This window comes from Anopheles funestus, chromosome 3RL (assembly GCF_943734845.2).
Source record: "Anopheles funestus chromosome 3RL, idAnoFuneDA-416_04, whole genome shotgun sequence".
Classification (NCBI taxonomy): domain Eukaryota; kingdom Metazoa; phylum Arthropoda; class Insecta; order Diptera; family Culicidae; genus Anopheles; species Anopheles funestus.
In genome coordinates this window covers 10,011,163-10,028,682 of record NC_064599.1, presented here as the reverse complement: position 1 = coordinate 10,028,682, position 17,520 = coordinate 10,011,163, and the positions used below count along the sequence as shown (strand labels likewise).

Genomic DNA, 17,520 nt, shown 5'->3' with positions numbered 1-17,520 from the left:
ATTAAGAAAAGGATAAAAAATCAGAAAAAAAATTTTAAAAAAATTTCAACTCGAAAATTTCATAAGGCTTACCTCTTACGATTTTTTTGAGAAATTTTGCAAAAAAAATTAAATTGAATTTTTTAAATGCCAATTGGTTCAAATAAGTTTCTTTTCACTTAAATAATGTTTTAAATCAAAAAAGACTGAAAAATATCAAAAAAACATATTTTTTTAATATATTTGCTAATCTCCTAAGGCTCATTTTTGCATCGAATTTTGCCTATAACTCGGTCGGTATCCAACGGATCGCCAATCTTTAACTTGTGGTCGATAGCTGGCACCAATGGCTACATTTTCTTCTTGGACGGCCATGCTCTCAGATGTCTATGTCGGAAGTTATTCGAGGAACCAAGTTCCTTACCCTGTTTGAGAAAATGTAAAATTTTCCTCGATTTTGCACCAAGTTTTGCTTATAACTCGGTCGGTATCAAACGGATCGCCAATCTTTAACTTGTGGTCGATAGATGGCACCAATGGCTACATTTGCTTCTTGGACGGCCATGCTCTGAGATGTCTGTGTCGGAAGTTATTCGAGAAACCAAGTTCCTTACCCTGTTTGAGAAAATGTAAAATTTTCCTCATTTTTGAACAATTTAGCAAAATCTATAAATGTGATATATTTTGATGGGAATTTGTTGCAATAAGTTTCTTTTCACTCAAATAATGCTTTAAATTAAGAAAAGGATAAAAAATCAGAAAAAAAATTTTAAAAAAATTTCAACTCGAAAATTTCATAAGGCTTACCCCTTACGTTTTTTTTGAGAAATTTTGCAAAAAAAAATAAATTGATTTTTTTTAATGCCAATTGGTTCAAATAAGCTTCTTTTCACTCAAATAATGCTTTAAATCAAAAAAGACTGAAAAATAACAAAAAAAAATTTTTTTAATGAATTTGCTAATCTCCTAAGGCTCATTTTTGCATTAAATTTTGCCTATAAGTCAGTCGGTATCAAACGGATCGCCAATCTTTAACTTGTGGTCGATAGCTGGCACCAATGGCTACATTTTCTTCTTGTACGGCCATGCTCTCAGATGTCTATGTCGGAAGTTATTCGAGGAACCAAGTTCCTTACCCTGTTTGAGAAAATGTAAAATTTTCCTCGATTTTGCACCAAGTTTTGCCTATAACTCGGTCGGTATCCAACGGATCGCCAATCTTTAACCTGTGGTCGATAGATGGCACCAATGGCTACATTTTCTTCTTGGACGGCCATGCTCTGAGATGTCTGTGTCGGAAGTTATTCGAGAAACCAAGTTCCTTACCCTGTTTGAGAAAATGTAAAATTTTCCTCATTTTTGAACAATTTAGCAAAATCTATAAATGTGATATATTTTGATGGGAATTTGTTGCAATAAGTTTCTTTTCACTCAAATAATGCTTTAAATTAAGAAAAGGATAAAAAATCAGAAAAAAATTTTTAAAAAAATTTCAACTCGAAAATTTCATAAGGCTTACCCCTTACGATTTTTTTGAGAAATTTTGCAAAAAAAATTAAATTGAATTTTTTAAATGCCAATTGGTTCAAATAAGTTTCTTTTCACTCAAATAATGTTTTAAATCAAAAAAGACTGAAAAATATCAAAAAAACATATTTTTTTAATATATTTGCTAATCTCCTAAGGCTCATTTTTGCATCGAATTTTGCCTATAACTCGGTCGGTATCCAACGGATCGCCAATCTTTAACCTGTGGTCGATAGCTGGCACTAATGGCTACATTTTCTTCTTGTACAGCCATGCTCTCAGATGTCTATGTCGGAAGTTATTCGAGGAACCAAGTTCCTTACCCTGTTTGAGAAAATGTAAAATTTTCCTCGATTTTGCACCAAGTTTTGCCTATAACTCGGTCGGTATCCAACGGATCGCCAATCTTTAACTTGTGGTCGATAGATGGCACCAATGGCTACATTTTCTTCTTGGACGGCCATGCTCTGAGATGTCTGTGTCGGAAGTTATTCGAGAAACCAAGTTCCTTACCCTGTTTGAGAAAATGTAAAATTTTCCTCATTTTTGAACAATTTAGCAAAATCTATAAATGTGATATATTTTGATGGGAATTTGTTGCAATAAGTTTCTTTTCACTCAAATAATGCTTTAAATTAAGAAAAGGATAAAAAATCAGAAAAAAAATTTTAAAAAAATTTCAACTCGAAAATTTCATAAGGCTTACCCCTTACGATTTTTTTGAGAAATTTTGCAAAAAAAATTAAATTGAATTTTTTAAATGCCAATTGGTTCAAATAAGTTTCTTTTCACTTAAATAATGTTTTAAATAAAAAAAGACTGAAAAATATCAAAAAAACATATTTTTTTAATATATTTGCTAATCTCCTAAGGCTCATTTTTGCATCGAATTTTGCCTATAACTCGGTCGGTATCAAACGGATCGCCAATCTTTAACTTGTGGTCGATAGCTGGCACCAATGGCTACATTTTCTTCTTGGACGGCCATGCTCTGAGATGTCTGTGTCGGAAGTTATCCGATTAACCAAGTTCCTTACCCTGTTTGAGAAAATGTAAAATTTTCCTCATTTTTGAACAATTTAGCAAAATTTATAAATGTGATATATTTTAATGGGAATTTGTTGCAATAAGTTTCTTTTCACTCAAATAATGCTTTAAATTAAAAAAAGAATAAAAAATCAGAAAATTTAAAAAAAAAAAATTTTAACTCGAAAAAATCATAAGGCTTACCCCTTACGATTTTTTTGGAAAATTTTGCAAAAAAATTTAAATTGATTTATATTAGTGCCAATTGGTTGCAATAAGTTTCTTTTTACTCAGATAATGTTTTAAACAAAAAAAAGAGTAAAAAATTATAAAAAAATGGAAAAATTATAAAAATTTGAAAATTTCATTAGGCTCATTTTTTCACCAAGTTTTGCCTATAACTCGGTCGGTATCCAACGGATCGCCAATCTTTAACCTGTGGTCGATAGATGGCACCAATGGCTACATTTTCTTCTTGGACAGCCATGCTCTGAGATGTCTGTGTCGGAAGTTATTCGAGAAACCAAGTTCCTTACCCTGTTTGAGAAAATGTAAAATTTTCCTCATTTTTGAACAATTTAGCAAAATCTATAAATGTGATATATTTTGATGGGAATTTGTTGCAATAAGTTTCTTTTCACTCAAATAATGCTTTAAATTAAGAAAAGGATAAAAAATCAGAAAAAAAATTTTAAAAAAATTTCAACTCGAAAATTTCATAAGGCTTACCCCTTACGTTTTTTTTGAGAAATTTTGCAAAAAAAAATAAATTGATTTTTTTTAATGCCAATTGGTTCAAATAAGCTTCTTTTCACTCAAATAATGCTTTAAATCAAAAAAGACTGAAAAATAACAAAAAAAAATTTTTTTAATGAATTTGCTAATCTCCTAAGGCTCATTTTTGCATTAAATTTTGCCTATAAGTCAGTCGGTATCAAACGGATCGCCAATCTTTAACTTGTGGTCGATAGCTGGCACCAATGGCTACATTTTCTTCTTGTACGGCCATGCTCTCAGATGTCTATGTCGGAAGTTATTCGAGGAACCAAGTTCCTTACCCTGTTTGAGAAAATGTAAAATTTTCCTCGATTTTGCACCAAGTTTTGCCTATAACTCGGTCGGTATCCAACGGATCGCCAATCTTTAACCTGTGGTCGATAGATGGCACCAATGGCTACATTTTCTTCTTGGACGGCCATGCTCTGAGATGTCTGTGTCGGAAGTTATTCGAGAAACCAAGTTCCTTACCCTGTTTGAGAAAATGTAAAATTTTCCTCATTTTTGAACAATTTAGCAAAATCTATAAATGTGATATATTTTGATGGGAATTTGTTGCAATAAGTTTCTTTTCACTCAAATAATGCTTTAAATTAAGAAAAGGATAAAAAATCAGAAAAAAATTTTTAAAAAAATTTCAACTCGAAAATTTCATAAGGCTTACCCCTTACGTTTTTTTTGAGAAATTTTGCAAAAAAAAATAAATTGATTTTTTTTAATGCCAATTGGTTCAAATAAGCTTCTTTTCACTCAAATAATGCTTTAAATCAAAAAAGACTGAAAAATAACAAAAAAAAATTTTTTTAATGAATTTGCTAATCTCCTAAGGCTCATTTTTGCATTAAATTTTGCCTATAAGTCAGTCGGTATCAAACGGATCGCCAATCTTTAACTTGTGGTCGATAGCTGGCACCAATGGCTACATTTTCTTCTTGTACGGCCATGCTCTCAGATGTCTATGTCGGAAGTTATTCGAGGAACCAAGTTCCTTACCCTGTTTGAGAAAATGTAAAATTTTCCTCGATTTTGCACCAAGTTTTGCCTATAACTCGGTCGGTATCCAACGGATCGCCAATCTTTAACCTGTGGTCGATAGATGGCACCAATGGCTACATTTTCTTCTTGGACGGCCATGCTCTGAGATGTCTGTGTCGGAAGTTATTCGAGAAACCAAGTTCCTTACCCTGTTTGAGAAAATGTAAAATTTTCCTCATTTTTGAACAATTTAGCAAAATCTATAAATGTGATATATTTTGATGGGAATTTGTTGCAATAAGTTTCTTTTCACTCAAATAATGCTTTAAATTAAGAAAAGGATAAAAAATCAGAAAAAAATTTTTAAAAAAATTTCAACTCGAAAATTTCATAAGGCTTACCCCTTACGTTTTTTTTGAGAAATTTTGCAAAAAAAAATAAATTGATTTTTTTTAATGCCAATTGGTTCAAATAAGCTTCTTTTCACTCAAATAATGCTTTAAATCAAAAAAGACTGAAAAATAACAAAAAAAAATTTTTTTAATGAATTTGCTAATCTCCTAAGGCTCATTTTTGCATTAAATTTTGCCTATAAGTCAGTCGGTATCAAACGGATCGCCAATCTTTAACTTGTGGTCGATAGCTGGCACCAATGGCTACATTTTCTTCTTGTACGGCCATGCTCTCAGATGTCTATGTCGGAAGTTATTCGAGGAACCAAGTTCCTTACCCTGTTTGAGAAAATGTAAAATTTTCCTCGATTTTGCACCAAGTTTTGCCTATAACTCGGTCGGTATCCAACGGATCGCCAATCTTTAACCTGTGGTCGATAGATGGCACCAATGGCTACATTTTCTTCTTGGACGGCCATGCTCTGAGATGTCTGTGTCGGAAGTTATTCGAGAAACCAAGTTCCTTACCCTGTTTGAGAAAATGTAAAATTTTCCTCATTTTTGAACAATTTAGCAAAATCTATAAATGTGATATATTTTGATGGGAATTTGTTGCAATAAGTTTCTTTTCACTCAAATAATGCTTTAAATTAAGAAAAGGATAAAAAATCAGAAAAAAATTTTTAAAAAAATTTCAACTCGAAAATTTCATAAGGCTTACCCCTTACGATTTTTTTGAGAAATTTTGCAAAAAAAATTAAATTGAATTTTTTAAATGCCAATTGGTTCAAATAAGTTTCTTTTCACTCAAATAATGTTTTAAATCAAAAAAGACTGAAAAATATCAAAAAAACATATTTTTTTAATATATTTGCTAATCTCCTAAGGCTCATTTTTGCATCGAATTTTGCCTATAACTCGGTCGGTATCCAACGGATCGCCAATCTTTAACCTGTGGTCGATAGCTGGCACTAATGGCTACATTTTCTTCTTGTACAGCCATGCTCTCAGATGTCTATGTCGGAAGTTATTCGAGGAACCAAGTTCCTTACCCTGTTTGAGAAAATGTAAAATTTTCCTCGATTTTGCACCAAGTTTTGCCTATAACTCGGTCGGTATCCAACGGATCGCCAATCTTTAACTTGTGGTCGATAGATGGCACCAATGGCTACATTTTCTTCTTGGACGGCCATGCTCTGAGATGTCTGTGTCGGAAGTTATTCGAGAAACCAAGTTCCTTACCCTGTTTGAGAAAATGTAAAATTTTCCTCATTTTTGAACAATTTAGCAAAATCTATAAATGTGATATATTTTGATGGGAATTTGTTGCAATAAGTTTCTTTTCACTCAAATAATGCTTTAAATTAAGAAAAGGATAAAAAATCAGAAAAAAAATTTTAAAAAAATTTCAACTCGAAAATTTCATAAGGCTTACCCCTTACGATTTTTTTGAGAAATTTTGCAAAAAAAATTAAATTGAATTTTTTAAATGCCAATTGGTTCAAATAAGTTTCTTTTCACTCAAATAATGTTTTAAATCAAAAAAGACTGAAAAATATCAAAAAAACATATTTTTTTAATATATTTGCTAATCTCCTAAGGCTCATTTTTGCATCGAATTTTGCCTATAACTCGGTCGGTATCCAACGGATCGCCAATCTTTAACCTGTGGTCGATAGCTGGCACTAATGGCTACATTTTCTTCTTGTACAGCCATGCTCTCAGATGTCTATGTCGGAAGTTATTCGAGGAACCAAGTTCCTTACCCTGTTTGAGAAAATGTAAAATTTTCCTCGATTTTGCACCAAGTTTTGCCTATAACTCGGTCGGTATCCAACGGATCGCCAATCTTTAACCTGTGGTCGATAGATGGCACCAATGGCTACATTTTCTTCTTGGACGGCCATGCTCTGAGATGTCTGTGTCGGAAGTTATTCGAGAAACCAAGTTCCTTACCCTGTTTGAGAAAATGTAAAATTTTCCTCATTTTTGAACAATTTAGCAAAATCTATAAATGTGATATATTTTGATGGGAATTTGTTGCAATAAGTTTCTTTTCACTCAAATAATGCTTTAAATTAAGAAAAGGATAAAAAATCAGAAAAAAATTTTTAAAAAAATTTCAACTCGAAAATTTCATAAGGCTTACCCCTTACGATTTTTTTGAGAAATTTTGCAAAAAAAATTAAATTGAATTTTTTAAATGCCAATTGGTTCAAATAAGTTTCTTTTCACTCAAATAATGTTTTAAATCAAAAAAGACTGAAAAATATCAAAAAAACATATTTTTTTAATATATTTGCTAATCTCCTAAGGCTCATTTTTGCATCGAATTTTGCCTATAACTCGGTCGGTATCCAACGGATCGCCAATCTTTAACCTGTGGTCGATAGCTGGCACTAATGGCTACATTTTCTTCTTGTACAGCCATGCTCTCAGATGTCTATGTCGGAAGTTATTCGAGGAACCAAGTTCCTTACCCTGTTTGAGAAAATGTAAAATTTTCCTCGATTTTGCACCAAGTTTTGCCTATAACTCGGTCGGTATCCAACGGATCGCCAATCTTTAACCTGTGGTCGATAGATGGCACCAATGACTACATTTTCTTCTTGGACAGCCATGCCCTCAGATGGCTGTGCCAGAAGTTATTTGAGGAACCAAGTTCCATACCCTGTTTGATAAAATGTAAAATTTCGTTTATTTTGCAGCAATTTAGCAAAATTTTATAAATGTGATATTTTTTAATGCGAATTTGTTGCAATAAGTTTCTTTTCACTCAAATAATGTTTTAAACAAAAAAATAATAAAAAATTAAAAAAAAAATCAACTCAATAAGTTCCTTTTCACTCAAATAATTGCTGTATTGTTAACGTATTTATTACTTGTTTGTTGAACTTGTTATACATGTTCGCAAACGCGACAATTGCTAAGTGCATGTAGTGGACGGGGTTACACCGTTTTGACGAGTGAGCTAAAAGAAAGCGCTTTTCAAATCTTTCGTTACAACCATTTGTTCGTTGTTTATTCGCTCAGTTGTAATGTGTAGATATTCGGATATTCAATTTAAAAACCATACTGAAACAATGCGTTTGAAAAGAGAAAATATTTGAAAATACTTTATTATTTCATGTCCATTGCATGGGGCATTCATATTTGCCACTTGTTCATACCACACACACGCACAACACACTCAACGGCATCGTCCCACCCGCTTGCGCTCACAGTGCTGGACAATTTGATTTCCCATCTACCTGTTTAGAATAATATTTCTACTTTTGTTGACTACTATTTCTGTATTCTTAGTGGTTTTTGCGTTTTAATGTGTCTTCACGCCGTAAACGGGCAAGTAAGTAGGCGTGTAAGTGGCGTGAAGTAAGAACTTTTATCGATAGAATCTTTAAATTGTTAAATTCATAGCTACCAAGTATGATACAGAAATGGTTTCTTGAGTATGTTAAGAGTCTTCCTAGGGATGGTTTTGCATACCCCATTCTAAAACCCTCTTGTACAATATGTCCATTCTCATATATTCGCTTTATTCGATAGTGGTGTACAGTGGTGTACTATGTACTAGAAAAAAAAGTTTATCCAATAGTTCTGCCTGTTAGCCTAGCTTAGTTATGAAAATGTTTGACCAACTCTCTTCAACGCAGAAAGATGGTTAAGGTGAGAGAGTTGTGCTACGCTTCCTATCATTACCAATTCCTATTCAGAAGGTAAACCACAATTTCTACAAACTCCTACCTCGTGTGTTAATAATCTCCCGCTCCCGGCTAAACACTTTAATAAACGTTTCCAACAAACAGATCAACTAGCTGTGTAGAAAAAGGACTTTATCATTCATGACATGACGTGCGATCGTTTCCTCTGATCGTTCCAAGAGAGGGTGAGAGTGAAAGAAGGATTCACAAATTCCTTAATGTCTTATTTTCTAAGGTAAATGGAACATGCACATGTTAGTGTTACTGATAGTGTATTTTAGTACAATTAAGTAACCGTTCTATCTGTTCTGTGCTCCCTTTCAGCTTTCCCCCCTCAATATTCGTCCGTTCCGCATTCCGGTGGAGACTGTGTTTTTAGAATGTGTCTTCTTTTCGTATGACATCCCAATGTACAGCACATAACACATACACATTAATTACATTTATGTTTATACGTTTCACTACTGTTTGCACACTACGCACAATGGCTACCGGGGGTTTGATTTTTCTTTATTACTTCTAGCGAGTCATCACCGTCCACCCAAAAACAAAGTGTTCCATACAAATCGGGCAGAGCGGGTGAAGGAAAGAAATGTAACGCTAACGCTAACGTGCACAGAAAGGGATTCGTGCCGGAATGAGCCAAAGGAGCCGCCTTTGTGGGTCTTTTTGAAAAGCAAAACAACTTTACCGAGATTGTCCACAGCTGTAGCCATTCTGTTTGGTTTGGTAAATAACTGCGTTTGTTCAGCAATGCTAAGCGATAGCGATCGCAAAACTTAAAAATCCATTTGCCGCCCTATATTTCTTCTCTACAAATAACGACTCCCGCCCGCCGCTATGTGCAGGGGGCCCTCCCTCCCGGCTAATTCTGCTCGCTAATTCATGTTGGCTTTCAAATTGGAGTTAACCTTACAGTTTCTTTGCCATTTCGTTTGATATCTCCTTGTGGTTTTCTGTGTGTGTGTGTGTGTTTTTTTTTGTTTGATTTAGGCATACATACACATTGGTGTGAGCTTTAGTGTGAGTTTTAGCAGAAAAAAAACAAAAACATAAATTACTTTAGATTTAATTGCTAATGCGCTACACTTTTGTATTATTCAATATATGATAAACCCAAAATTAGTATACTAGTAGGATGGATTATAATTTAATACTTTGATGTATGAAACAGTAAACAAAGAATGTCAATTAACATTTCTAGTATGTCGGTTAGGTGATGATAGTATCGAAATGTATGTCGTACCAGGGTGATCTACCCTTTTGAATGATTGTCGATAAAGACGCTAACATTTGTGGCAATAGTTTTTGTTTTTGGTTTTCTACAACATTTAACTTCCAACTTTTCCCCCTCTTTCTCTTTCTCTATCGGTTTGCTCTCTCTCTCTCTTTGTTTCATTCACAGATATATCTCTTTTTTGTCCTATCTATCGTCTTCACTATCAAAACGAAGTATTAGTCTCAGCAAGGTACAGTAGTGAAACATGCGTTGTGTTCACGAGTTTTGTGGATTTAAAGAGTTTCCTACGGCTAACCATCTTTAAATAATCACCATTTTGTTTTTTTTCTTTTTATATTCAATCCAGTGTCTTGTCTTATTTACCTTCACTCATCTTCAGAACATTCATATAAACGATTATGACACATTACTCCTCTACTAGGTAACATTCATGTTTTCCTGTTACAAACGTTTGCTTCGGGAGGTTTAGGTTAATGGAAAGAAATGTTTTTTTTTTATCATACACGTTACACTGTACGAAACATGATTGTCTTTTTAATGGTTAGAGAAAATATTATATTAATACGAATGATTAAAACAATTCGTTCTGGAGCGTTACAAAAACTCAAAGAAGAAAATTTTCATGTTCAATTTTTTAAACATTTTGAGTAAATCTCTCTTTCTCACTCTCCATTACTTTTATCTTGTGTTCTCTCGTTTTCCTATTTATAACCACTATTAGTACCTTCTTTTACATTTTAACGATCATCTATCTGCTACACGATCGGTTTTCTATTTACTATTGTTTTTACGTAGGATCACATTCACATTGAAACGATTTTTTGTTTGTTTTTATCTTTACGTTTCTGTCTCGGTCACGGAAGAAGGAATACAGAATCGAAAAAGTTAGAATTGTGTCAAACGACGGTAGGACATTGGTGAAGTGATTTGGTTTTGCTGAAACCCAGATAGCAAGAAGAGGTGTTCCGGTGTAATTTTTTTTCTATGTAAACGTTAGTAGTATTCTGCACTACATCCAAAAACAGTAAGTACTACGTTTGGTATGTGGTTAGTAGTCTGGAGCTTTTGTATTACTATTTTCATTACATTTTCAAATTGGTTTTTTGCACATCGACGGAATATGTTGTTATTCTATCTTTTTATATGTTTATTATATTTGTTGGAAAAGATTGTCGGCTAATCACATGGACATGCGTATGTTCGTTATGTTTGCTTCCTCTTTTTGTTCGGATGTTCGGTGTGTGTTTTGGGTGTAATATTCCATTAGTGGATAGGTTGTATTTTTGGGCGTTTTTCTTACAAGCTAACAACACATTTACGCTAACAAAGATGATGTGGGCTGTTTTTATTTTGTTCTGCAAAATAAAGTGCCATTTCTTGAGCGACTATTATGCTGGTGATTAATTGTATGTTGTTTGAAGAGAAGAAGCCTACAGTTACAGGCGGCAAAAGAGCGAAGTAATGGATGGGGGCAATGGATTTCCAGCTTTGGACCAGCCAAAGATTTCCATTTGTAGGTAGGACTTTAAAGGAGCAGTTGCGAGCGTATGCTTATTGTAGCACTTTGTGTAAATATACGTATAAGTGACCTTTCAGTCCCTCATTTTGTAAATAGCGTTTCCATTTTCTTGTTTTCTATTTTGAAAAATAGTTTAGTTTTAGCGTTTCTGGTGACTTACATTAACATGCACTTGATATTGACATTGGCGAACATTTTTTTGTTGTTTATGTGTAATATATTGTTTAGTCTATTTTGCATTGCAATAAAATCAATATTGGAGAAATACAACAAAACTTATAACAAAGAAATTGGAAGCATAAGCAAAACAAGAATTTAGCATAATATTAAAAATGAGAAAGTTTCTATTATCACTACTTCAATGATCGGTGGATTGTATGAGGTGTCGCTCTGAACTTGGTATATCTGATTAAATACCTCATCATCAATTAAACAGAGCGTCCCCCAAGTAAAATCATTTGTGGCACATTCGTACTACAAGGAAACCTTTCCGAAACATCGCATACATTGAGGGGATGCTTTGTAAAGAGTGTTTTACTCATAAAGATATTCCAAAGGTAATAAAAAAATTTTACTAGAAACATGCACCTTTTCCCCTTTATTCTATGAGCTTGCATGCTGAGATAGACTTAGCGGTTGTGCATTGAGTTTAATAAGTGCATCTTGCAACTGACGGCTGCATTTACATGAGCCAAGAAAAAGATAGAATAAATTAGAAGAAGAGAGAGAGAAAAAACAAACAAAACCAATTACAATACTTTAACGTCGAGTGGTTTATTCACGAGAAAAAGCTAAAAACAAAATACAACTTAAATACTTCATTACAAAATAGTTATCGAAAGATGTAGACAGGTATGTAGTGTGGGTTTTGTAAGAAATGTTAAAACATTTGTTTTTGGTAAGATTAGATTACAAAAGCAATATTGAGATGAATTTATCCATTTCGGATCCAAAATCACAACAGATTAAAAACGATGAGAACGGAAAGTTGGCGAATGGAATTAATAAATACTTTCAACAAGATGCAAAAATATTGAAGCACTTCGTATCGAGTGTCTTCCATTGGAAATGGTATCTTACTAGCATACTTTTTGCACACACAAAAAAACGAACCTAAATGTATCGGTGTGCTTGGGTATTGGTATCCATTTTGCTTTCCCCGTATCAAACCGGAACATGAAAAATGATAACTTCCGGTAAGGGTGGATTGTGGCTGCTCTGCTGCGCTCCTTGGTGTGTACAATCGCGCAGCAGTCGGGATTTGGTCTCTCGGTACCAGCTTGACCAGAACGGTTCCATCCTGAACCGGGTGTAGGGATGGGTGTTTGACGTTTGATGCAACTTGTTAGGATCACCTGGGACACGGCGGTGAGTTTGTCTGCACTGATATCGATCGTCTTAGGATCGACGCGGTTCCACCTTCTGTGACATCGAGTTGAGCACTCTTTGGTTATCGATCGTCCGGAAGCAGCGGATATAGTTGCGGATTTCGTTCTCATTTTTCGGCGACGGTGGATCGAGCACTGGGCGTAAGAGAATAAGGGTAAGAACACTTCTTGGGCGTGTGTGAGTTTTGAAGACTTACCAAGATGACGGGATCGACAGAACCGTACCGCACGCATCGTTTGGGCCATCATGTGCATCTTCTCGAAGTTAACCAACCCGTCCAGGCTGGTTTTGTTGCCCTCGTGAGCGAACGTCATGTCCTTGAGCAGCAGCGGCATGAAGGGAATAACTGGCGGTTGTAGCTTTCCAACTGACATGCTAAATATAGAAAAGAAATTAATATTAGTACCTAGAAGGAAAGTCACCATTGGAAAATCTTCAAACGACTTCATTCTGTGTGCTCAACACGTTCTCCTTTTTTGTAACGAATACCAAGAACTCATTCGAGAGAACTCAGCACCTTACAGCAATCTATTTAACAATTCTCATTGGCTCCTTTTTACTCCCCCTTTTTTGTCCCTCAAAAAGTCAACTGATAGCAAAATAAAAAAAAAACAGCGAAGGGAAGCATTTGATTCCTTCTAGTCCCACTTGTCGGTAAGAAGGGTACCGCGAAATAGGCTCCCCAAATCTAAACTGAAAAGTCAAACAGCGTGTCGGTGCGTGAGTGAAAACTTTTTCCTAACGAACTTTTTCCAATTTTCAACCTCCAGTATGGTCGCCTTCCTTGGTTGCCGTATCGGTTCCAACGAAATCGATTGTATGAAGCGTGGGTTAAGCATATTTCTTTTATGTGTCCTGTGTGGGTTTGTGCGCTATCATAACTACCGGAAGTCAATCCATCGATATATTTTTTCTTTCTTCTCTCTTTTCGATATAGGAAGTTTCCAACCTTATGTGGATGGAGCTTCAGGTTCCAAAAAGTTCATTCTTCCAATTGGGGTTGGGCGGCTTCGTGATGGAGTGTGATGATTGTGATCAATTTTCTCACATTGCGAAAAGGTGAGTTCTACGGTCTGGATGGCTGAAATGCTGAAAGTTCCCACTTGTCACGTTCTTGTTCTCCATCGCCACACACCAGCAAAGGATGCTGTCACTGACAGCATTGCAGCCGGGAGTTGTGGTGTAAATCCCATCGGCGGAAGTGTTATTTAAACTTCTGATGAGACACCTTTTACGAGATTTTCGGTCGGGCAAGATTAAGCTATTATCACATGATCTGTGCCCGTGTTTGCATCAGGTGCGCTGTTACCGAGGGGTTCGCCTCTCAGCGAAGAGTGAAATTGTGGTGGTGATGTTGTGGTTGTGTGATATATTGCACACACCACAGGAGTGAAGCATTGCCGAAGCAAGAGACTTGAGTGGAGGATTTAATTTGATTTTCAATCTTTGCCTTTAACTGGATTTGGGGATGATACGGAAGACCGAAGCCTTACGTTCGAAAGATGGCAAAGAAAGAGAACGCCGTACGATATACGATCAGAATGAAGTTCTAGTAAAAACGTACGAGAAATCACTCTACATCGCGAATCTTCTCTCCCCAAAAGCGATGCTTATCGAACACAAGAAGATTCAAATATGTCTTCGCTTTTCGAACTAATCCGAGTCGGGGCGGAAAATCCTGCTAGATTTTCCAATCACCCCTTTAAGAATGGGCGGAAAGCCACCACATAAGAACCTCCTGTTGCTGGCTGGGGCGGTTCAATTCATCAAACTGACACCCAGTAGAATTCGTTTCGGTTACGGCAAAATAAGGACGTTGGAGGAGATTGATAGCGTGGGATAGCAGAACGCCACACGGCAACAAAAAAAAGCGAAAAGCGTAGTAAAAGGCACGTAAACAAGAACGAATTGATTTTCACACGACACGGACGAGATCGCTGTCAGTTCTGAAGTCATCCAGTTAAGGTTTCGGGCCCTGACGGTTTTGGAATCGTAAAACCCACACAGATTAGGTCATCAGCTGGAATGGATGGAGGAGTGCTCTTTTAGAGGACAGAGCTTGCACAGGGTGAGATCTTTGTCGGAATTAAATTATTTGGAAGTAAGACATTTTAGAACACTCAACTATAAAACATTATGTGGGCCGTTTTCCGAAGAATCTCAATACCTATATCAGATATATTGGTTGCGTAGGTTCGTCGGAAGTTTGGTGGTAAAGCACACTAGTTTCACCTGACGGTAGCCATAAATCTTCGAACGCCTACAACGATCGGGTCACTTACCGATAAGCACGATGGTTCCGGCTCGGATCAATCAATGCCTCGTACTCGGTGAACAGCTTCCGGAACTTGGACGGTAGTTTGTCCCACGTCATCGATAGTCGCGAGACGGCCGTATTCGAGAGACCCATCACGATGGCAAAGAATGCGTTCAGGTTCTGATACTCCTTGCAACTGCAAACGAACGGACGGAGTGAGTAACATTTGGGTTTTGGAACTTTTACCGGAGCTACTTACAATGCGGCTAGTTTGATGAACTTTTTCACCAAAGACATCCGCTTAGTGAGATTTGTCGTTGAGATGATCTCCGTCACCACCCAGTACTGTATTTCGTTGAATCGTCTGATAAAAACGTCCAAATTTGAGGTGATCTACAAGAAGAAAATTTAAAAAAAACGGGACAGATAAGTTGTGGGGATACCACCTCCTGGGAAACTAATTCTCGCTCGCTCACGCCCATCCAATTAGACCAGCCGGAGAGAAATTAAGGTAGAAGTCTCCATCCTAACAATTGCCATTTTCGTCCTTTTTCTCGTCAATTCTGCTCACAGAAACTTACACACGCACACACGCGAACAAAGCAATATGGTGGTCTTTGTGAATGAACGGTCGTCCTTCGACATATTTTCAATTTCAGCTTTTCGTGGCTTCCGCCCTTCGCCAAAAGAATTCTTCGAAGTTCACATTTTATTCCCGAGGGGAATCATTTTTTTTTTGCTGCTGCTGCTTTTTTCTCCCTCCTGTTGCAAAAAGCTGGAGGTCAATAGGCGAGCCCAATTAAATTCGGGAAACCAACGCGAGACGAACGATGCCCAAAAAAAAAAACAGGAAAGCTTCAAATACAGTACTTATTTCGATCCGATCCAATTTCTATTACGACGTAGGATGGCAACGTAAAAGAAAACTGCTGAACACATCAGGAAAAGCTAAAAGGTGCATGCCGGGTGTTTTTTTTTTCTTCTTACAGGCCCCAATGCCATACGCGAATCGAAAAGCACAATAATGATTGTAATGAAGCTTTTATTGGCTTCGTTTGCCAAAAAGGGCGGAGAGGTATTTTATTTGATTTGTGGGTCGATTGGTTCATTGAACGGGCAGGAAAGTAAACAATGTTGTGTGTTTTTATTTCACACACTTTCCTATGCTGTGAGAGTTTCCTGTGATGGTGGTAGAACTGTTTCTTGTTTCACACGAAGGAAAAGGTGAGATTCGAATCCAAAACATTCAGCATTAGTGAAAGTAATTAAGTGATAAATAGTAATTACGATAAATACTTCACCAAACATCAACTCTGTCTAGCGAAAACCCACATTCAAATTCATCTCCAGTAAATTTCTTAACAGCTTCCTTAACCACAGCCCCGCGAAGACGCGCCAGGCACCGGAAATTATTTGCCATGCTTTAATTCGTCTAGCTCGATCAAAGTTCTTTGCAAAAGCTAAAAACCTCCTCACATACAAAACATCCAAAAAATGCTAAACCACTTCTCGCACACTCTGAAGAAGCGGGGTTGAGCTTGTCTGTGGTAAAACCTTCGCAAGGAAGACTTCTTCCAAGTCTTGGGATTTGTTTTCCTTTTGCGTTCTGTGAGTTTGCAGCTTCCACACCTGGAAAGCTTATCGCCCACTTCTCGTGGTTTTTTTATATATACCTTCGCTGAGTGGTATTTCGAGAGTTAATATTAATGGTAAAGTTTTGTCGGTAAAGCCGCTTACTTTCACGCCTTCTGCTGCTTTACGGGGAGGATGGTGGAAAATGAAGGAATGAAAGAATTTCCACACCTTTCTTCAAACGGTCGGATGGGATGGGGCAGAGTATGAAGTCGCAAGCGTATGAGTTTGCCTTTGGTATCAGCGTTTGTTTCACACACGGTAGCGATACAAAAATAAACAAATTTTCATCGAAGACAAACAAAAACAATGACAAAAAGGATTCACACCACAGCTCAAAGTCGCAAAGTTATTGCTTCGTAGCTATTTTTTGTTGTATTATGTTTGCAGGGTGTGATTTAAAAACAATTCGTTAAATCATTTTCTATTAAACTTCAATCGCATGAAACTTAATAAAATTATTAAAATGAATACACCAGAAGTTAATGTAATTATTTTTTATTTTTTTAAAATAATTTAGTATATAAGATTTCAAAGGGTGCGCCTGGTTGTTTTAGGATCTACAATTACGAACAAAAACACTTTATATTTCACGCAATATAAATAAACGAAATCAAACCAAACTATCAAACATCTTACTGGGAAACTATTGTGAGAAAAATAAATTAAGAGAAAGTTCCAATAATGGAGAAAACTCTCTTGAAGAAGATAATGGAGCCGCTTTAAACATAGCATCATTTGGAATTTATCTACTTACAAAAGCACAATAAAAAGCGCCCATTAAATAAGCGGAACCAATGAAAGTTTCAGCTGAGAACATAAACTTAAGCATCATAATCCATATTCATTAATGTTTCCCCTATCTGAACGCTCGCTACAGACGCTCTTATCTTGATCGCGAACGACATTCGCGACCGTAGCGTAAGCTTTACTAAACCACCGCGCGTAAATTCTCTAGCGTGCGGAGAGCTTTTCTAAAATGGCGCTCTGCCACGGCACTCGGTCACGTTGCCGAGATCAAAACGATGCACCACGTAACGGGCAGCGCCACCACACACTCGTGCGCCTGTGACTCAGCGCAACTTTGCATCCGAATATGGAAAACG

The 17,520-nt window shown here is 36.2% G+C and overlaps 1 protein-coding gene across 5 annotated transcripts in view; it reads right to left on the bottom strand.

Annotated features, from left to right (window-relative positions):
• Positions 1-7,764: 7,764 nt before the first annotated feature.
• LOC125771279 (rap guanine nucleotide exchange factor 4) overlaps positions 7,765-17,520 on the bottom strand; it is a 112,668-nt gene continuing 102,912 nt past the window's right edge. For all 5 annotated transcript variants that reach the window (XM_049441740.1, XM_049441741.1, XM_049441744.1 and 2 more), the window contains 4 exons: positions 15,042-15,175; positions 14,808-14,978; positions 12,722-12,900; positions 7,765-12,659 (listed from right to left, as the gene is read on the bottom strand). In XM_049441740.1, the coding sequence (XP_049297697.1) occupies positions 12,535-12,659; positions 12,722-12,900; positions 14,808-14,978; positions 15,042-15,175 (609 nt within the window). In that variant the 3' untranslated portion in view covers positions 7,765-12,534. The remainder of the gene's footprint in view (positions 12,660-12,721; positions 12,901-14,807; positions 14,979-15,041; positions 15,176-17,520) is intronic.